Source organism: Zosterops lateralis (genome assembly GCF_965231275.1).
Source record: "Zosterops lateralis genome assembly, chromosome: 2".
Taxonomy (NCBI): domain Eukaryota; kingdom Metazoa; phylum Chordata; class Aves; order Passeriformes; family Zosteropidae; genus Zosterops; species Zosterops lateralis.
In genome coordinates this window covers 91,132,183-91,154,472 of record NC_139763.1, presented here as the reverse complement: position 1 = coordinate 91,154,472, position 22,290 = coordinate 91,132,183, and the positions used below count along the sequence as shown (strand labels likewise).

General features: G+C 40.8%; 2 protein-coding genes across 2 annotated transcripts in view; both read right to left on the bottom strand.

Annotated features, from left to right (window-relative positions):
* Positions 1–11,873, bottom strand: part of POLQ (DNA polymerase theta) — a gene marked incomplete at its 5' end in the record, with an annotated part of 51,362 nt that extends 39,489 nt beyond the window's left edge. The window contains 7 exon segments of the mRNA XM_083854954.1: positions 879–987; positions 4,940–5,096; positions 6,458–6,588; positions 7,326–7,508; positions 11,772–11,814; positions 11,818–11,834; positions 11,837–11,873. Of these exon segments, the coding sequence (XP_083711080.1) occupies positions 879–987; positions 4,940–5,096; positions 6,458–6,588; positions 7,326–7,508; positions 11,772–11,814; positions 11,818–11,834; positions 11,837–11,873 (677 nt within the window).
* Positions 11,874–12,181: 308 nt separating this feature from the next.
* METTL16 (methyltransferase 16, RNA N6-adenosine) lies at positions 12,182–21,672 on the bottom strand. Its single transcript, XM_083855557.1, has 9 exons — positions 21,519–21,672; positions 21,185–21,384; positions 18,770–18,910; positions 17,642–17,757; positions 16,763–16,905; positions 15,407–15,476; positions 14,508–14,597; positions 13,425–13,598; positions 12,182–13,333 (listed from the first exon to the last, which is right to left on the bottom strand). The coding sequence occupies exons 1-9, from the start codon at positions 21,644–21,646 to the stop codon at positions 12,716–12,718; spliced, it is 1,680 nt and encodes a 559-aa protein (XP_083711683.1). The 5' UTR covers positions 21,647–21,672; the 3' UTR covers positions 12,182–12,715.
* Positions 21,673–22,290: the final 618 nt, after the last annotated feature.

Genomic DNA, 22,290 nt, shown 5'->3' with positions numbered 1-22,290 from the left:
CCAATCTTCTTAGAAGACCCAGGTAATCCTGGCAAAGACAAGACAGAGAAAACAAGATTACCCAGAAGCTATAGTATAAAAGGCCAGTCACTGATGAGATAGAAATAAGGAGGCTGGGGAGAGGAAGACTCTCTGTTATCCAAGTTCTTTAAACATTTGCTGGTACAGCTTCACCATCAATGTTACAGATTTTTGTCTGTACAGAAACTTTGGACCTTTTCTTCCCTAAAGCAACTTTTGACCTCCAAGGATTCAAAAAGTTCTAGCTCTACAACACACTATTTGACTAAGAAGGAGAAAAATCTGCTGCAGAATTTTGGCTGAGTCTAGAAAAGCCTTGTGGAGAAGCATGGACACCCACACAGGCAATGGCCATGTGAGAACATTTTCTTGCTGTGAAGACACAGCTTGTACTTCAGAGGGACAGGCACTGGTCATTCTGACAACTGGCCAGACTGGACAGTGTTTAAAGACTTTATATAAGCACATTAAATAACTGAGAGAAAAAAAAAAACCACCCAAAACATTGACTTAGAAGGACATTTGAGAGAAAACGTGGTCTTCAGCTCCAGGAATCCAGTGGATTCCAAAATAAAAACTAGGCTGAAGAAGTAAATGAAAGCTTCAGCCTTACTCCTTTTCCTGAGAGGATAAATCCCATGGCAGCACACAAATTAAAAACCATGAGGAAAAGAGGGTTTAACTGCAATGACAGGCCCCTGAAAAGTGCTATGATGAGATTTTAAAAAACAAAATAGTCCAGGTCATCACCCTCATAAAAACCTTGGAGCTAACCCAAACTTCCATTCACACAGAGAACAAATATTTAGAGTCATCAATTATTTAGCATTAAAATACAAACATCTCAGTCTACTCACCTTTTTGATACCTTCTCTGTAACATATCTCACTTTGGTCAGGAGGAGTTCCAGCAGATATCCTCGATGAGAGTCACCCAGCATGTGCAACTCATCCACAACCACCACTCCTGATAAAGAAAAGTACTCAGGTCATATCTGACAAACCTCCAAACTAAGGACAAATAACCCCCTTGATCCTTTCACATTCCACATGATGAACTGAAATGTATATTCACAAATCCATCTATGCTTACCAACATGACAATGGCTTCTTCTGTCACTGAGACAAATTATGACCAATGTCATGACATTTCACACTCACCACGACCACACATACACACACACAATCAGCTTTTGAAAAATAAAAATAAATAGGTTGAGTTGTTTGTCTAGACACCACACAAAACAGTATTGCAGCATTTATACTGTAACCTTCTTGCAAGTAAAAATCCTCAGGATCCAGAATATCTGGAAAGGAAAATTCCAGCAGCCAAATGAGCTAGTCAAAAATTTTGTTTACATCACTGTCTTAGTTAAAAACATCATTTTTTACCAATGTAGTAATGTCAGAAAAAAACCAAGACCAGATGTAATTACACTGGCAGAGTCTGCCTCCCATTAAATTGCTCTTCATTAACCAAATCTGAATGAGCTCTACTATTTAGCTTTGGCTTTCTAATGGAAGAAAAACCTTATGTGACAGCTTTGTTGCCCTCCTACCTCCTGCAAATTACTTTTAAATCTATTAACCACCTCCATCAAATTTTTCAGGTTTGTAGAAATATCTAAAAGAATCATGTCTAAAAAGCCTTCTCAGTATCAGCAGCTGGAGACATCAGACCAGAATAGGGTGTTCCCTGAGGAGAAAACACAGAGCCACTACTACTCAGGCACCCAGTGCACATCCTGCACACATCCCAGCAGCACATATATATATATATATATACACACCCTTTATGGCCAGCTGACAGGGTCCCAGGGATATGGAGCAGGATAAAGGAAGGTTAAAAAAAAAAGCAGGGCACAGAGGACACCACGCTTCATTAGCTCTGCTGCTGTGGAATGTTTTTTTCCTCTTTGGTGCAGCTATGTAATATCTTTCTGATATGGCTAAAATAGCAGGAGCTTAAGGGCAAATGTGACCTTATATTATCTGTCTCAATGCTATTTTTCTTTCTCTTTTTTTCTCTCCTTCCTACATATGTTCCTTCTCTCTCCGTCTGTTTTCTCCCTCCTTCCCTTTCAAGCCACTTAAGTTAGAAAAGAGTGCTGCACTGCTTCATCGGCCTCTTTTACAGACTCCCACCCATCCAGCTCCTCTGTCTCCCTGTACTTCCTCTATTCTGTGCTTGCTTGTAAAAAATGGCAATTCATTGGTCATCAAATATATATTTGTTCAGCTATCAGAAAAAGCTTCTTTCTGCTTCCCCATACAATAATCTGTCTGAATTCTTCCAGAGCTGAGATAGGACAGTTCAATCAGATACCTACCAAAGCAAAATCCATACAAGTCACTTCAGACCTTCATCATACTACATAGGTACTGAAAAGGAGGCTAGACTCAGTCTGCTATTTCTGTTGGCAAATTAGGTGTGTCTCTAGAAGACAGTTGAAAAAAGCCTACTAAAAAGTACCTGAAAGCTACCAGACATGTTTACTGTAGAATAACTAGGTTGCTTTAATTCCCCATCCCGTTTAAAACTAAAAAGTTCTGAATGACAAGCAGGGAGGACCTGATTTTTATATAAATATATATATAATTAAAGTAATAACATTTTAATTTCAAGTTTAAATTAAGAAACAAATATCACAACATCACATTATAAATCCGTTCCCAGCTGACACACTGAGAAAGCAGCAGATTCTTCTCTAATCATTTTCCTAAAAGTTTCTTTAGCATCCATGTCAAGGGGCTGAACAACAGGAATATCATCTCCCGTGTACTTGGATGTTCTAAACTGACACGTTATATAATAATTAGCAACACAACATTGCTTTTAACTGCTTCATACAGCAAAGAGAGCTCTGGCAGAGGAGTTGAGTTTCTCTCAACAATTTCCAAAGGCAATGTGAGCTATCAGCATGGGGTTGACATCAACAAAAGAACAGCTCAAGCTTGAGATGGAATCCAGCCAGGATTGCAGTCATCTCCCAATAACTCATCTCAAAAGATAAAACGCCCTTGTTACAAACGGGTCTAAATTTAGAATTAATTAGAAGACAAGGTACAATCTTGCCATTTCAGACAAGCTTGCTTTGGGTGACAGCTAAACTGGCATTTTCAGTTCATACCCATATTTTACAGCTTTTATGAAAATTTACCTCCAAACAGAAAACTTGTCTATTTCTTACATAAAGATGACTTTTTAAAATCAAATTTAATTTAAAAATTAATGTGAGAAAAGCATAAAAGAAAAAAAAAAAAAAAAAGCATTTTACTCTTATTTCTGTTATATGGCCATATTGGGGCATAAGGGAAATGGAGGTTTGCAGCAGAGGTATTTTCAAATGGTGAAAGAAAAACATGATGCTTTAATGAGGTATTGGTATTGAGAACATATATTCAAACTCAAATCTTGTAGTCACTTGGCTGCTTATATTTAAATGACTCTTTTCAAGTACATTCATCTTCGAAAGCGCAACAACACGTAGGGATGAAATGGAGGTTCCAACCAGAGGGATTTGGTGTATCTCTAGCTTCTGAAAGATGATATCATTAAATAATACATTTTAATATAACTGAGTATGCTTCCAAGGCACACAAGCCAACATAAAGTCGCTTACTTAACCTGACCCCACTGTCTGCCTTGTGCTGCCAGTACAGCTTGTACAGTGTCATGACATAGGATCAAACTAAACTTGTTTAAACTAGTTTAAACAAGCAAAAAAACCTTAAACCAAGTAGCCATATATTGAAATAAATAACAGGTTTTCTTCCAAGTGAAGGATGAAGATATACATTCAATAATCGAGGTGGACTGCTGAAGTCTTCATTTGAATGAGCTTAAAATGCTGCACAACAGTCACCCACTCATCTTCCAGCCCACTGGCAGTCTCTAAAGCATTCATGGTGATTCAGCCCCTATAGATCCAGGCTTGAACGTGTTATCCCATGATCTCACACTCTGAAAAAACCTGCAAGGTTTTATTTCCCATTTTCTCTCTAAAAAGCTCTTCTGGTACACAATGCAGCAGAATATTATGATACCAGATGCACACAGAACAGCAGTTTCAAAGGTGGAGGTCTCAGAGCAGTTCGATCCTCATCTATTTTTGCAATTTTTATATTCTTAAAATAGCAATCAGCTATGTTACAGGACAGAGTGAAGATGGGAAGGATCACTGTATAAAACATAACTGGATATAGCTTTCTTGAGCACAGAAAAAAAGAGAATAAACTTCTGACTGGACTAGGAAAGCACGTCTCTCTCCAAGTGTACAATGGAAACACTGGGCTTCTTCAGGTTTTATCTCAGCCCCAATACTTAATGAATACTTTCATTATCTAGTGGCCATTAGGGCCACAGTGACCCAGAAGCCAGTGTTACAAGGACAGTGGATTTTTGAGACAGAAATGCATGGTACAGCCCTTCAAGTCACCATGCCTACCCAGAGGAGCACTACGTATTTATTCTGCTTATCTGGATCCAGATGAGCACAGAATGTAATTCCTTCTCTTCCTCAAGCTAAATGAAGAGAGATCTTAGATCCCACAATCTCTGTCTAAAACAAATGAACATTATACATTCCTGAATTCAAACATATCTCAGAACTTTCATTCAGTTTTATTAATTGGAGAACAATTCCTAGCTATGGGAATCATTGTTAAATGCAGCTTGCCCTCCATTTGAGATAAACTAAAGCCTGCAGCTTCTACCTACTCATCCCAGTGCTGAGCTACATGGAACAGTGCTGACTGTCCTCTTAAATCCAAATAAGAGGTCCTCTGGAAGAAGAAAATTGCTGCATATTCCTATATGGTATATCTGTCACATACAGAACTCAGAAAATTCAAAGTATCCCATTTCACGTGTACTCAGAATATGTAAACCCTACAATGGTCAAGCTGTAGTATTTTACCCAGTGAGTCCATTTTGTTTTCTTCTATGAGCCTATTGATCAGTCCATTGGCTTTCTCAATGGTGCAGACAGCGACATCCAGAGCAGAGAAACGTCCAGCAGGAGCCATGCTTCCCATGTAGCCTTCAACTCTCACATCCACCTCCTGAAACAGGGCCTGTTTTCCAAGGATACAGAACATCATGCCAAGGTTACAACTCTGAATTTTGACCCATACCTGCTGGAATCACATAAAAGCCTGCACTCTCCATCTACAATTTCCAGTACTTTTAACACCATCTAATCAAAGCCATATCTCAGCCAGTTAGTGACACTTCTTTTTCCCACTTCTTTTTTTCATTTTTTATTTCCAGAAGCAGAAGTCAGAGTACACATTGCAAGACAGTGTACATAACTGAGTAAAAGATGAGGACGACTTCTTTGTATAAGAAGAATTAACATTAAAAATATTAGGGAACACAGAGCGTAACAGCCATATCAGTGGCTTATGTACAAAGACACCTTCCCCTAGAGAAATCTTAGGCAAAAGCCAAGCATGGAACTCCAAACACAGTGATAACACATCTCACATGGAAAGCCAAGAAACAGTAACTTCTTCCATTCCAGGTCTCCTTACTGCAGTGCCAAAGCTTTGATGTATTAACAAAAGACACAAATATTTGGACCTCACAGGTAGGTCACCCTTTAAGTTCAAGTATGTGCAGCTATAGCCAAACCTCATGCCAGGGGTAGCAGAACAGAGCACTGATAATCCTCCAGTTCTACAAGATTAAAGCAAAAACGTGTCTCCATTATCAATCACTACAAAGTACCCTTTGCACTTAGTTTGTAGGATTTCCTAGCAATTTGTAAAGTTAAGATACCATGTCAGTTAATCAACACCCAAACTGTCTTTAACTGCTAGAAACTATAACAAAAATGCCTGCTGGGTTTGGATTTGGTTTTAGTCATTATCATTACCTAATGGCAACAATGCTTGATATGGAACTCTTTCAAGAAAAAATATTTATGTCTTGAAGAGCATTCCCACTATAATTTTATTTTTTAAATAGCTGGGATGAGGAAGCAAAGATGTCAGAAAAAACAAATAGCAAGGTCAAAGTGACATCAAATGCACAAAATTATGGTGGAATACCCCAAGGAAAGCTAAAATTCACTTTCATCCTTAAGATAACATTTACACCTTCCCTTTGTACTTTTCCTAACACAAACTTTCATTAGAAACTTCATTTAAATTTTGTATATTATCAAATCAGTGAAAAAATACAAGTAACCATGCTTTAAAAGTCAAAGCTGAAATAAAATGTTTTAATCAATTCTGTAAATTTCTTCTAAGTTTATCTTTTTGAGTAAAAGTTTAATTTTTTTATCTCCAGCTTAGAGTAAATTTTAAATCATCAACAACTTCTTTTTGAAAAAAACTCAGCAATATTTTTACCCTTGATTTTGCATGTCTATTTAAAAAATGTGACCCAACAACTATTACCCAAAAATTCACCCTCCTTGAATGCTACTTACCTGCAGGTAACATTTCTTCTCCTTAGCCACAGAGACAAAGGGAAGGATGAGAAGAGCTTTCTTACGAGTCTCCAGGACTCGCTTCAAAATAAGCAATTCTGCCACAAGAGTCTTTCCAGCACTGGTAGGAGCTTGAAAAAAAAAAGGGGGCGGGAGGGAGTTTACTTAATTTTTAAAGTTTAAAAAATAAATCCAAGGAACAAGAACCACAAATCTAGCATAGAAAGCAGTTACTGGAGAACTTGGGGTGGGACTCTTCAGCTGATGTCTCTCGCGCACAACCGTATTTGCAGCCACCCCTATAAAGAGTCAAGAAGACTAAAAATCACCTGCCTCTCTTCTAAGTACTTCATCCTCTCAGTGCTGCTCTAGAACCTTTTTCCCATAAAGGGTAGACGACAAATTGTCATTTCCTACAGATTTCTAGTCCACCAGTCCTACTTCTCCTTCTGCATTACTTCCCCTTCTGCACACACACCCCACACACAGTATGTGATGAGAAATGATAAATGGACTGAAAAAAAATTGCAAATAATAGTCTCAGAAGTATATATATCTTCAATTGTTGTTATCATTCAGTTCCTAGTTGACAGTCTATAATAAAAAAGAGTGGCCATTAGATGACTCCTAATTATCAATTTCTAAAGGAACTTTAACAGAGAAAATGGGGCAAAAAGTCTCTCTACACATCTGGAAAGGAGACCATTAAGTCAAGTTTGAGGTACAGCAATGGACAGATCTTAAGATGTCTCCAGAAGAGGATCTTGACCTTTCTAGCTGCAAGATCCAAATGTTTCAGCACCAATAAGTCCTTGTAAATGGCAGTAGAAAAGTAAGGGGGGGCTGGTTTTGTCAGATATTTGCATACCTGAGTAAACGAGGTTCTTCCCTTCCAGAACTTGTCCAAGCATCAGGCATTCTGCTTGCCATTCAAACATCTGCACTACTCCCAGACTGTGGTATTTCTCCAGAACAGCTTTGGGAAGACCCCAGCTTGCAAGGAGCAACTTGTCTGCTTGGTCTTCAGGAACATTTACCTGCTGATATTGCCCTTTGGAAGGAGAAAATAAAAATCAAATTTAAGAAGTCAAGTATCATCTTTGCATCTGAGGTCATTTAGGTTATACACCTAAATGTCAAGCTTCTCTCCAAACTCCTGTATTACAAGAAAAGGCAATAAACTATCTGCCCTATATTTTTCAATTTTTTGTGTGAATAGTTCACCATTTTTCTTATCTCTTGACATCTTTTTTGAATTTTTCCTCCTGTAAGATTTTCCACATTCAAATAATTCCTTCACCAAACTCTTGCCCTGATATTTGCTTTTGAGACAGAGCAGCCATTACCAAATACATAATCAAAGAGAGCTTCAGCATTGATTAATGTAACAGCATTGCAATGTGTTTGCCATCTTGTCCTCACCCACACCATTTCCCTTTTAAGTTACTGCTACTGAGATTTCAGTAATTCTCACTGATTACAGAACTGCCCAGTGTTTTTTGTTTTACAGATGAATGAAAACCACAACTCAAAGCAAACAAGCAGCTCAAGCTACTCAGTAGAATGTGTCATATTTCAGTTTATTAACAGTGACTAGTATCTTCACAACACTGCCAGTTCCTCTAGCTTAATTAAGTTCCTTGTTGATTATTTCTTGTCTTAGTAACCCTAAACAACTTTGTGCTGACTACAGACACTGCCTCCCCTTTCTCTTCCCTTTTTCCAAATCATTAAGAAAACTCAAGTTTTTTGTCCCGTTCAGGTTTCTGACCAACAGCAATGCCTCCCCTACCACCCCTAAATACACAGTTCCTGTAAAAGCATTTTGTGAAAGACATTGTCAAATTGAGATGAAAACCAAGTAATTGTGTGTACTGCCTCTACTGTACCCATTTTTCTACTGGTACATTCAAAAAATTCTAAAAGAAATTTCCCATTATTGTTGACAGCATAAGGGCTGGCTAGATTAATAATACCAGCCTGCATAAGCAGCCAGCGTTTTTTCTCTCATCACACTAAAAATTTCAACTGCTGCCTTGAGGTTAACCCCAACCTGGGCTGTCACTGCTGCAGATCAGTCTCCTCTACACAGCTTTGCTTCACTTTGTATAATCAAAGTACCATAAAATGCTAAACAAAAATTTACGCACCATTGGGAGAGAACAGAAATATGCCACGAAGCAGAACAGACTTCCCAATGGGAATTCAGAGGAGACCAAAATTGTCTATCCTAAACTGTGATGTGGTAGGTTGACCCTGGCTGGACACCAGGTGCTACCCAAAGTCATTCCCCTCCTCAACAGGACAGGAGAGACAAAATACAATGAAAGGTTCACGAGTGAAGAAAAAGATGGGGAAAGACCACCCACCAATTATCATCACAAGCAAAACACTTGACTTGGGGAAAATTAATTTATTACTAATCAAATCAGAGTAGGAAAATGAGAAATAAAAGAAAATCTTAAAAACACCTACCCCCTACTCCTCCCTTCTTTTCAGGCTCAACTGCATTCTCAATTTTCTCTACTTCCTTCCCCCCAGCAACACAAGGGGACAGGGAACAGGAGCTGCAGTCAGTTCATCACACATTGTCTCATCCTCTCCTTCCTCCTCAGAGGAGAGCTCCTCACACCTCTCCCCTGCTCCAGTGTGGGGTCCCTCCCAGAGGAGGGACTTCTCCAATGTGAGTTCTTCTCACAGGCCACAGTTCTTCACAAACTGCTCTAGTTCATGTCCCCCATGGAGTTACAAGTCCTGGCAGCAAACCTGCTCCAGCATGGGCTCCTCTCTCCACAATGACCCTGCTTCAATGCAGCTTCCCACAGCCTCCTTTGGGCATCCACCTGTTCCAGCATGGGCTCCTCCATGGGCTGCAGTGGATCTCTGCTCTCCTATGGACCTCCATGGGGACAATCTGCCTCACCATGGTCTTCATCACCAGCTGCAGGTGAATCTCTGCTCTGGCACCTGAAGGACCTCCTCCCACTCCTTCTGCACTGACCTTGGTGTCTGCAGGCTGTTTCCATCACATATTCTCACTCTTCCAGCAGCAGTTGCCATTGCACAGGCTTTCCTCCCCCCCTTGTTAAATACATTGTCCCAAAGGTGCTCCTGCCATTGCTGATGGCTTTGGCCTTGGCCAGTGGCAGGTCCCTCTTGGATCTGGCTGGCATTGGCTCTGTCCAACACAGGGGAAATTTCTGGTGGCTTCTCTGAGAAGCCACCAGAAGCTTATGGTCCCCTCCTTGCCATGCAAATCAAATACAGTGACTAATATGGCAGAATTAGGATTCAGAAATGTAAAAAACCCTATGTGATGGGACCTGAAGCTTTTCCCCTAGTGTTAAAACCAACAAATTTTATGTAAAAGATGGAATGAGTAAAGGATTACGTGATTTGGCTGCTTGAAGAATATCTTTAGATTAGAATTGAACATGTGTTTGGAAACCTGTGGCTTAGAGATCTATGTACACACGTACCTGTGACACTAATCCTTTTTTTATTTACTAAAACAATGCTAAGAAACAGTCAAAATTAGGAAGATATGAATTGTTGGTTAACAGCTTTAGGTATTAGATTTCTCAGAAAGAAAACCATTCCAGAGTGTGGGGGGCAGGTAAACACAAGAGTGCTGCTTACTGAACTGCCTTCGGGGAGCTGACTGTGGAAATGTGTACATTGACTTGCTCTATTCCATTTGCAGAAACTGACCAAACTGTATCTTGCAGAGCATAACCACATCAGTGAGAAGATGTGACATGACTGGAAAAGAGACTGAGAGATGTAAATGCTTTAAAAAGTTAGAAAAAAATCACTAAAGAGATGAAACTGCAAGACGCTTTGTAAATATCTTGATTTAAGATGTCGTATACAATCTTGATGCTGTATACATCTTGATTTCTCTCTTGATCCAAGAGCACAATAAGCTGGTAAAATGTATGTATGGCATCTAGAAGCATCACTTTAAGTGTCTCTGTCCAGCAGCAGGAGCACTTGATATGACACCTTGCCACAAGATGTTTATACAAAACCCTGTATATTGCATGCAGAAATATATTGTGTATACTTCTTCTGCATTCTATATGCATTCTTTGATCAATTTCACAACGGAGGTAAACAAGCCTTGCCTGGTGTACCAAGGAGCACAGACTACACACCGATTGTTGTACTATGGCAGCACCTAGAGGCCGAGTCAAGAATACGGCCCACCACACACTGAGCGCCCCCATCTCAGAACTGTGCATAGAACACACATTTTCTTATTTTCTTCCTCAGTGCGGGGTGCAGGAAGCCCTCCGATCCCCACCTGCTCACACAGGCCTGTACCCCGGCTGCCCTGGAGGGGGAAGGAAGGGGCGAAGGGCGGCCCGAGCCCCCCGCAGCCGCCCAGGCCCGAGGGGAAGGCGGCAAGGGAAAGGAGAATGGGAGAGAAAGGCTGCGCTCTCCCGCGCCGGTACCTGCCGAGCCGCTGCGCCGCAGGGAGAGGTCGAGGCCGGGCGGAGGGCTCAGCACAGCGCGGCGGGGAGCGGCGGGCCCGGGCGGCACAGCCATCCCCGGCCTGCCGGAGCCGCCGCCGCCGCCGAGCCCCGCGGCCGAGGCTCCTCCGCTCGGGGGGACGCCGGGGCCGCCGCCATCTTCCCGCCGAGCCATTCAAACCCGCCCCGCCCCGCGGCCCCGGCGGGAGCAGGGAACGGGCGGGAGAAGGGAAGGGAACGGGCGACCCCTCAGCAAACCGGGCACCCTGGCACCGCCGAGGCGTGCGGCCACCGCAGGGTAGGGGCTGTCTCTGTAAAAACACCGGTCTGTGCTCAGGCAGCGCTCCGAGCGTGCGGTGCTCGTGGAGTGCTCATGCGGTACCGCTGAAAGGCCGAGATAATTAATGAAGGGTCTGCTCCGGATCTGCTCCAACAAAACAAGGCTTACCTTGCAGAGCTGAAGCAACAGGAGAGGGCACAAAGGACAAACAGCCTCCTCTGCTGTTTCTGTCTCTGACGCCAAAACAGCCAAAAAGACCAGGAGTGGTTTTACCTCTCCTCAGCAACGTCAATGGGAAGAATTCTGCAGTATCCAAAAAATGCATGTCTTTGTCCATCACCCACAGAGGTGTTAAGAAGCATTTATATATTTTAAAAAAAAAAAAAAAAAAAAAAAAAAGGCTTTTCTAAGTCGCTTTTAATTTCAACTGAAGAAATCAGAATGAAGATAATCAGTATGAAGAAAACATACTGATCTTTCCAAAGATAAGGACAGGGAAGGGTGAACACTGAAAGCAGGAGTATGGATACACACAGTTATTTCTGGACACCACATCCACACACCCCCCGCTCAGAAAAGCTCTCCATATCCTGTATCTCTCTTCAGAGAAACAGATCACAGTTAGGAGGCTGACTTCATATGAAACAGGGCCAGTGCTCATCATCTCAAAGACATACCCGCAGAAATTTCTGGCCCTTGAAGAAGAGCATGTGGTCTCATTCCCATCATTAAATCTTAAAATTAAATGGAACCAAAATTCGTTAAGACTACTGGAGTCATTTCAGATAATTATATCTGAGTAAGTATAAAGGATGGTCTGATGGAAGAGTCAATGCATTTTAATCATCTTTAAATCAAGCAGCTCAAAAACCTTCTTTCATTGTTCAAGTTTACAAAACCAGATGCTAACAGTAGGCTCTTCTAAGTGTTTCAAAATCCAAGCACCAGACCAATACAACACACACTTTTTTCCTAAAGCAGTTATTTTAATGAAATGACACTTGGAGAATGTATCCACACTGTTGACCAAAAGTTAGATACATGAAAGGGAAGAGAGGCATACTGACATCCTCTGCTGAAGACTCCTCACTGCAGGAAACAATTCCCACTGCAGACTAACCGTTTCCTGTATTAGTACTGAAAAAATATTGAAGAAAATAACTCAGTTAGAATTTCTACTTAGTAACAATATATATTTCTATTGTGCCAGAAAAAGACCAGAATAAGCACTGCTGATACTTAAAATGCTCACAGCATCAACATGTTTCACTTCAACATGTAATTTTACAACTGCAGTACGAAATCTATTACTTCCTCATCACTTCATGTCCTCCTTACATCTTTGAAAAAGCTATTTAAATATTAAAGGAGACATCTATCTTCATTCTACTCTTTTTTTTTTGAGGGGGAAAAGACAGGTTTTGGTATCTGAAATTTTTAACTCATTAAAAATAGTTTACAAAATTTGAGGACAGACCTACTTTACCAAAGTAGGAAAAAGAGCTAACTAGCAACCAATCGAAGAATTTGGTTCCGCAAGTATGTGCACAGCTGGTTCATCAAGTCTCTGTTCTGTCCTTCAACCCAGTGCATTTCTACTACTACATCATTTCCTTCTTTCTTCACATTCATCAAACACTTGAAGAGAAAACCCCCACTAGTTTCTTTAGGGCTTTGCCCTTTTTCCACTGTCAGATTGCCAGCTTCCTCTGAAGGGCAAGGTTTTTCCTTTGCATCACCAGAACCTTTCCCAAGTGATGTTTCTCCCTGCTTTGCTTCCATCTCCTCTATCTTCACAGGGTCACTGTGTTCTTCTTTGGCAGCAGATTCCTCTGGTTGCTCATCACCTGTGGTCATCTGGGCATCCTCACCAGGTGCCGTAAACCCCATTTCAGAGTCTTCAGCCTTGGGGTTTTCACAGTCCGAGTTGTTGCTCGTGTTCTTCTGGCTGTTCTTTTCCTCCTCCATTGCTTGCAGAACATCTTCAGAAGCTCGGGGAAGTTCTCGTAATTGCCTCACTCTCTCTCGTTTCTTTCTCCTCAAATGAATCCAGGAGTTTTCAATGGCAGTCACAAAGAGGCTGATTTCATCTTTTCCACATGGAACACGTTTATGCTGAACCTATTGCAGAAAACAGAATTTCATACGATCCTCTCACACTTATGGCTTTCAATTAGGACACTGTTTTAACATCTAATACTTCATACTGTACCTTCAGATCAGTGAGAATCTTCTCTACCCAGGCTCTAACCACAGCAATAGCTTCTACAGCATCCCAACCCATAGCTGCAGCCTTGATGGATAACTCTTTGACTGTAGAAGCCAAAACCATGAACGTAATTGGTTTTCGTGGCTTTTCTAATTTTCTTCTTTTAGAAGGAGGTGACTAGAAGGAGAAAGTAAGAAAAGAATTACAAGGCTATGCAGTATTAGTGGGGTGACTTTTGTACTCAGAAGACTGTGATTCCATAAGACACGAGGATTAAGAGTGTAACATAAGGCACTAAGCAGTCATTCGTATGGCCCGTGCTCCACTTCACCCCCAGGAGTTTTAGACTCAAACCAGCTAACAGGATCATGCACTTTATGCTAGCCTGATGGACAGAGGGAGTTTATCTTCAGGTATTAGGCAAAAAGCTTCATTGGTTCCTTCAGACTATGAGCTCTCCATGAGGTGAGAAAGTGTGGCTGCTCTTGGGAATAGAGGCCAACTGCCAATATCCACGATTTGATCCAAGTGCACTGAAGGTTTACTTGTATCTTCCTTAAAGATCAGTTACTGTCTATACCTATATTCAAATATACAAACATCCAGATCCAAAAAAGCAACTGGCTCACATTTCAGGTGAACAAGCTCCACTTACATTCATGTAGGCAAGTCTGAGTTAGACGTGGTCATACCTATTTGGTAACAGAATCCACATGTTAAATTAAAACTGAGTTCTCAGAGGGAAGTTTAAATTCAAATCTAGCCCCAAAATTAGCGTATTTTTATTACTACTAAACTGCTATTTGAGGTATGTTAAAAATTATTCTTATTTTCAATGAAACCCACAGGAAGTTTGTACAATGGCTTCCTTTTTCCACCCTCAACAAGGGTCACTCATGAATGACGTCACAACTGCTAACAGACTGGCAGCCATCTAAGAAATTCCACTGTCCATACAGCCCAGCACATCCAATATTTTCCAGTCTGAAGAAGAACAGTTTGTATCACAGCAGTTATAGCTCATTAGCCCCTTCCTCAAGCAAGAGGCACAGAAAATCACAAGCAAACCAGAATTAAGCTACTTACAGGTACTTGCACATCATCATAGAAACTCCAAGCCAGTGCCCATCTCATGGTGCGTCCCTGGCAGAATTCAGTATGAGTGACTTTAGGAACCTATGAAGAGAAGCCATTTCAGATTAATATTATTTCAGATTAATAAAAGCACTGTTTTACTGCACAGATTTTCAAACAAAGCGTATTTTCTCATTACAAAAATGGAGATCATTTCTGACATGGCTCAGAGGTGTCAGAGCTCTCATTTCTCTCCCTTTACTAAGACTGAGGTGCAACAGTTCAATGACAGAGAAGAAAATCAGGTATTTTGTGTCTAGCTCAGCATCTGCTTTTGGTAATTCATCTTTCTGGGAGTTTATTTCACCATGCATTCTCTTTCCTTCCACTGTATACAAGAACAGATATCACAGTTATTATCTTTGTATGATAATTAGTGAAGAGTATGTTTCCTCCAGAAAGCCATCCAAAAGTTCTTTGCACAGCCCTCCTGAATGAGAATAGTAGCACAAGGTTCCATTTAAATCATATCACTACTTTTATCAATCAAATTGCTAGATTTCATGTGAGCTAAGAGGAAAGAAGGATAAGATTTTTTTTTGGTTCCTTTTTTTTTTAACTAAAGCCTTGTTAAGACTATTTTAAAGCAGAAACCCTGAATCTTCTAGAATGAAGACATCCTCCAACATGTGCTAAAAACAAAACTATGGAGACAATATTTGCTACTTATCTGTCAGGTCTGAATCTACAATAGTTAAACCCCAGTTGTTTCTCCAACAAGGAATTGCAGTTCCTTTTTATAATAAAAAACTCTGTAAAATAATTCAACAATAGTTACCCACATGCACTGAAGCATACTATATTCTTTACAGAACACAGGCAGAATATCTATGGACTCTGTACAAACTCACCCCCTGGATTCGAAGTTCTTCTTTCAGTGGTGCTAAACTGCATTTCTTCCCCAACATGCAACTGTACCATCTGCAAAGCACACATTAAAAAAAGTGTTTTACAAATAGAGATCAACTGAGAATGGCAGCTCTAATATAAAATAAGATCTACTTGGATCAGAAAGCTGCAAAAACAATACAAGATTAAAAACCAAAACAACTACAGCAAAAAAATCATACTTAAACAGAGTCACCAGGACATAGTACAACAAAATTCAGAACAGAATGTCCAAGGACAAATTGGACAGGGAAATCTTTTTGAACTTTTAAGAAATACATTAGGAGTATGTGAACATGTGAACAATGAGGAATCTTGTTTCAAAGAGTGACTTCAGCTCTGGGGAAGATATTACACCTTACAAGAATTTGTTTCAACTTCTCCACTTTCTTTGGAGAATCAGAACAAAAAGGAATAACCAACTACTGGCAAGTAATCGTGCTCAAAAGCAGACACACTGACTATGGCTTGTGCTCACTCATATCTTATCCAGGTTTCCATCATGTAACCCGTATTTCATGAGGAAAAAATCAGGCAAAAAGAAGGAAGAAAAATTATTTTCCCAGTTGTAGTGAAGCCTTTCCTTCCACCCAGCTCCACATCTTCAGAATCTCCCAAACATTACTTTAGATGAAGCTCTGTTCTACATCTAAATTACTATTCAAGATTTACAACCCCATCTTCCACATTTTTTGATGACTGGATCCAAAAAAGCTTATTCATAAATATAACATATTGAAGTACAAAACTTAAGATTTCCCAGTTATCAAGGGACAGTTTTGTCCAACACTGGGGGAGTGAAAGCCTGATAGCCAGAAAACTGAAGATGTGCCATCTGTTTCAAAATAAGGTCAAAAGAAGATCTCACTGTATTTTTTTTTTTTGCAGCTTCTGCTCACACAAAACAGCATGCAGTACAACAGTGTCCTTTAGCAGGCAAAACTGCAAGTTACCAAAATTCAGTCAGGGAAAGCTAGAAAGTTTTAGGTAATCAACAGATAACTAGGCAATGTCATAAAACCTCTTCCATCCCAAAAGTCTTCAAGAATGAACCCTGATCTGTCTCTTATCAGGTACATGTGATAATTTTGCTGCAAGCTACAAGTCCCATTTGTACGGGCTTTTTTCACCTTCTGCTTTTAAATACCTCTAGCTTCTGATTGCTGCTCAGGCACAATTGGATGTGTAAGTATCATCAAACAAACTGAGCAGGTATCACTGGACCATAGCTACTAAAAATAACATTTTTGCATGACTTCTGCCAAAGATGAAAATAAAAGCGTTAGTTTGGGGTTTTTTAACTGGAACAAAACACTTACCGTAACCTTTTTTTAAGCTGGAGACTATCATGAATAATTCTTTTGACAAATTCTAGTTCTCCTCCCTCAGCCATGATTTCTGTGATCCCTCCTGTATTTACAGAGCTGGGAGGGGGACGCCGTGGATTTCGAGAATTAACTCCCTGGATTGAAAACCAAAAACATTTGACATGAACATTTAATGAAATGTTATGCTGCTTTGTACGCTGCTTCCTATCTTTATCTTTAGTGGGTAGCAAGCACCACCACCTCTACTGATCCTCCCTCCATGGATAACAGACAAAGATCCATTCAAAATAAAGACTCCTGAGTGAATTCCCTACAATCTCAAACCTAGGTAAACCACTTGTCACATCAGGATTCTGCTAATATGAAATACATGGTTCCAATACACGTAAAGCATGCTAAGAGCATCTATGCAGTTACAATCTGTAGTGTTTAATTAAATCTTAAACCTTCTTTTCTACTGCCCTGCATTATACATGCCTGACTATATTCAGTGGGTATTGCAAGACCTGTATGATACATGACTAAGGAAATAAAAAATACAGTTAAGCAAAATTCCAGGAACTAATTCCTCTGTACCACTGTTATGCAGCAGGCACCTGATTTCATATTTACTAGCTGTTTACTTTCACAACTCATTTTCTAAGACAGTAAGAACTTGTGAAAGAATGCTACAGCTCATGCTCCACTTTAGGAGGGGTAACAGTTAAGTTTTCAGGACTTCTTTAGGGGCTAGGGGATGAGAGGGAGAAGACTTAAATGCTATTTCATGAGGATTTGGGATTTCTATTCAATCTTTCCCAAGCCAAGAGGTTAAATTGTTGCTACCATCCCACTGACTACTGAAGTACAACATGCAGTTTGTTACCTTACCTTAGCTTCCAACTGGTTGGCAAAAAAAGGGGGGTTGCACATGCAGAAATCATAAATTATCTCAGATTCTTCTTTCAGTGCATCCATTAGAAGAGTCTTCTGTGGTACCTTAACAACTATTAGAAAAAGTGAATTTGGTCAGTAAGGAATTTTGTATTTTATTTAACATGACATATACATTATACATTGTAAAAAACCTGTACTTTCTAAACAATGCTTTCTACAAAAAGAGATGTAACAAATATCACCATGCAAATAAAGATTTCAGGTCAAAGATTAGCATACAAACAACCTGTATGTTTATACACAGCAGCAGAACCACATGAATCTGTTTAAAACAACAAGGACTGCCTGAGTTATACCAAGTTCTCCAATACAACCACAAATGTACTTTAAGCCCTTAAAAATACAGGCACTAAAGCTTCACATGAGGCCTGTTCCTTTGCCAGCTGCTTTCCCAGTATATTGAAACACCACCACACCACTAAAAATCAGTGGCAGCAGTGACAGAAAACTCTAATTGTTCTCCACATCAAGCTCTGGATCTTCAAGACTGACATGGACAACAGACTACACGTTGTTCAAATGGATGCTTCCAAAAGTTTTTATTCAGAGCTCATAAATTAATCCCATTTTTTCTACACTGAGTTCCTACAGAAAATTTTCCAAGCTCATTCCCAGACCAAGTCTGGCATACTGCCTCTGCTACCACAGGCAGTGTCAGGATTTCATTCAAGAAGTGAGGAGGAAGAACTCCCTGTACAAAACACATCTTTGTGGCAATGTCATGCAACTATCCAAGGGGAGCATTCCAGGTCTCCTACCAGCAGAAATAGTCCAAGCACTAAGAAATACTTCAGCAACAGACAAGGAATACAGAGATAAAAACAGCCCATATTGAAGTTTAACATTCAGATTTTTGTAAGGAAGACTATTTCTCTATCCACACACCCCATGCTAGACAAGGCAGCTTTTTGGCTTAAGCATACACTGACTTTAGTAAATAATCTGCTCCAGAAAAAATGATTGAGCATGTATTTGGAAGGAATACACATTCTGATATGCCACTGAACATGGTAAAAATATGCACAGCATTCGTGTACTACTAAATACCTTATTACATTGTACCTTTTATAAGATCCGACAGGTTATTCTGTTCCACATTCTTCTTGGCATAATTGAAGCACATGTCATCCACTTCTGTTGCAAGGAAATACCAGCCATTCAAAGTTGCTCCAAGTAATGGGTATATACAGGATGCCCCTGTCCCTGCAGAAGTGAAAATCCATGAAAAAGGCAAAGTAAGTACTGGTGTTAAACACAGTGTGGCTGCTAACTATGTACTTATTACACCATGTACTTATTACACCAAAAAGAACTTCAATAAAATGCTGATTATTGATCATCTACTACTCAATTGTTTAGTCAACTTATTTTTTGTAATCTAAAAAATAACATTGTCAAATATGCACTTTTAATAAAAGAAACAATAATAAATAAAATTTTGTAGTTAATCATCAACTTTGGTTAAAGCTGCTTTTCTTCTATATTACAATGATTAATTTATATAAAGAAAGCCAAATGCATTCTGGCCTTACTAAAACAAAAACAAAAACCCTACCACAAATAAATTTCTCTTCTGCATTTTTCTATCACCTAGCACAAATAATTTACTTTGATGCATACAACGACCACAAAAAAAAAAATCTGTTCCACCAGACTGTCATTCTCTAATGTCCAAAAGTATCAAAGAAACCTAACTATCAATCAAGATATTCAAAAATCTAGACAGACAGATAAAAACTTCGTGAAAAGAGAGAGATGCTAGCACAAAATAATTATGGCATACCTAGGCAATCAAATTATTAATGACAACCAAATTTAGGATTAAAGGGAATGGATACAAGGAAAGGGGAAGATATCCCACCATTACAAAACTAGAGTTTAGACATGCATTTAGAATCTGTTATACTGACTTATTGAAACATCAGTAACTTCACCTGTCAGTACACAACAGCAAGAGGTTACTTCTAGCACTTCTGTCAACTCCCTCTTGGATCACTTACTGCTTTTTCCAAAGCTGAAACATCAAAGCTCATGCAAACTCAAAATGAAAAATCTGCAGTATTGTGGAGGATTTAGAGGATCTGTCTCTTCTACTCAGCCACCTACCATGATGAAGTTCATGGAAATCGTTTTCAAAAATGAAAACTAACATCAAATGCCTAGAAGCTGTCTAAAAAAATTCAAAGTTACCAGAAGAAGGCTGCTGTGGACACACCATGTGCTGATGCAAACCTGATATCCAGCACAACTCCAGCTAAAAATATAAGCCAGTAAATTTTATGAAAACAAAAAAATTCCATTACAAAAAGTCATGCCAGCAGATGCCAAGAAAAGTAAAATCTGGCACAGTAACAGAGATTACTGAACCCCAGCTTTGAAGAATTCAGTAACGTTAACGTTTTAATGTCAAGCATTAAAACAGGTTAAAAAGGAAATTCCAACTTCTCTCAACTTAATTGTAAGTTTTCTTCAGCACAAAACAGTCTTTGAAATCAAACCTCTGAAACTGCAAAGGAAGATTCTACCGACAAAACAAAATATATGAACTGAATTCAAATGTATTATCACTAGTGCCTTTTAGATAATTCATACACAATAACCAAAGACTGGGAATCCAAATGCCTATTTTATTATTTGTGTGTGGAAGCTCTTATGGAGCTTGCCATTTTTTTACTTCTAATGAAAACCAAATTATGGCCACCAGTGCACATCTTACAAATTCACATCTCTGCTGTTTACATTTATCTGCTGCCTAATGTAGGTATCATCCTGATATTACCCAATAATCCAGACTGAAAGGGGGCAATATCATCCATCTGCTGATGCTTGGTCCAACTTAAAAGACATTTTGTTCTCAACGATAAACAAGAAATCTTTGACCATCTACAACCAAAACAGCTTAGCTATATTTGCCCTGGCTTCTAATTCAGCCTCTCTAACAATTCAGCTCACAAATATAACTGCATCGAAATAAATTAAAACAAAAATTGAAATTTAAAAAGGATAGATCATTCGCCTGTCAAATACACCCATAACAACAACAACAAAAAAATGTTATTAAGTGGAACACTAAAAAATATTGCTATGCGACTCACAAACTCTCTGGTGCAGACATCCAAAAGCAAAATTAATAAATTAGCAACAGAACACAATCCCCCAGTTAGAACACTGAGAAGAATTACTTTTTAGTTCCTCTACAATGACATTTTTGCCTGCATTTCTAGCAGCACAGTTTTGCACTCAGAGTGAGCTCAAGGCCCTGAAAAGCCACATAATTGCGTGCCATGACTGTTCCTGTGTTTGTGCAGAGAAATCCTGCCCACCCACAAGGCACATGGAACACCCGTGGAGCCCAGACCGCCTTCCACCACAGCGACCAGATCTCTTTGTTTCTCAAACTTGACGTTTTCCTGTGGATGTGCAACAAATTGTATCTGATGGTAAATAAGGATTTAAACGTTTAGCTTTGCCAAGTACCTATGTCAATGCCTCTTCTCAGGGTTTGCTTCTCAGAGTCCTGGTGGCCGATGAGATCCTCCACCCAGTGGATGTAGTTCAGCCTCAGAGGGACGGTGGGAATGAGCCTTTCCACGGGAATGTCGATGGTCAGCCCGAAATCCTCCTTCAGGAGGGTGCACGTCAGAGCCCTCACGGCCTCGGGATCCTTGAAATTGAGGCTGAAAGGCAGAGGCGGAGCTCTGAGGGGGTCCCGGGGACACAAACACACACACACACACACACACACACACACACACACACACATACACACACACACTGGAGCACCGCCCGGCCCATCCCGCCCCGGCCGTACCTCACCCGGCCCGCCAGGGTGGTCTGCACGTGCTGCTGGAACTCGGGGTACTTGCCGGCCAGGTAGGCGAAGTCGGGCGGCTTGTCCTTGTAGCGGTTGCGGGCGTGCATGGACTTGTTGAGGGCCATGTCGGGCGGGAATGGGCCGGGATGTGCCGGGATGTGCCGGGATGTGCCGGGAGCGGCGGGAGCGCGGCGCGGGATCACGGCCGCACCCCCGCGCCGGCCGGGCCCGCTCCGCTCCCGCTCCCGGCGCGCACCGCGGCCCCGCGGGCCGTACCAAGGCGCGGCGGGCCGCGGGGGGAGCGCCGCCCGGCTCGGACCATCGCCCGCCGCCGAGGGGAGGGCGGTGCCACTGCTGAGGCGGAGATGTGACCCCCGCGGTGCCACAGAACCCTGGAATGTCATGGGTTAGAGGCGATTTTGAAGATTATCTAGTCCCAACTTCGCTGCCAAGGACAAGGACACCTCCCAGTGGACCTGGCTGCTCCATCCAGCCCGGCCTTGAACGTTGCCGGGGTTGCGGCGCCCACAGCCTCCCTGGGCGGCGTGTGGCAGAGCCTCGCTTCCTGCACAGGAGAGAATTCCTTCCCGATAGCCAGCCTAAATTTCCCCTTTTTCAGTTTATTTCTTGTCCTATCACAACAGTGATGAAGAGTCCCTCTCCAGCTTCCCAGGAGAGCCCTTCAGGGGCTGGAATCTTGCTGGGAGGTCTCCACAGAACCTTCAGGATGGACAGACCCAGTTTCCTCAGCCTGTCCCAGTGAGGAGGT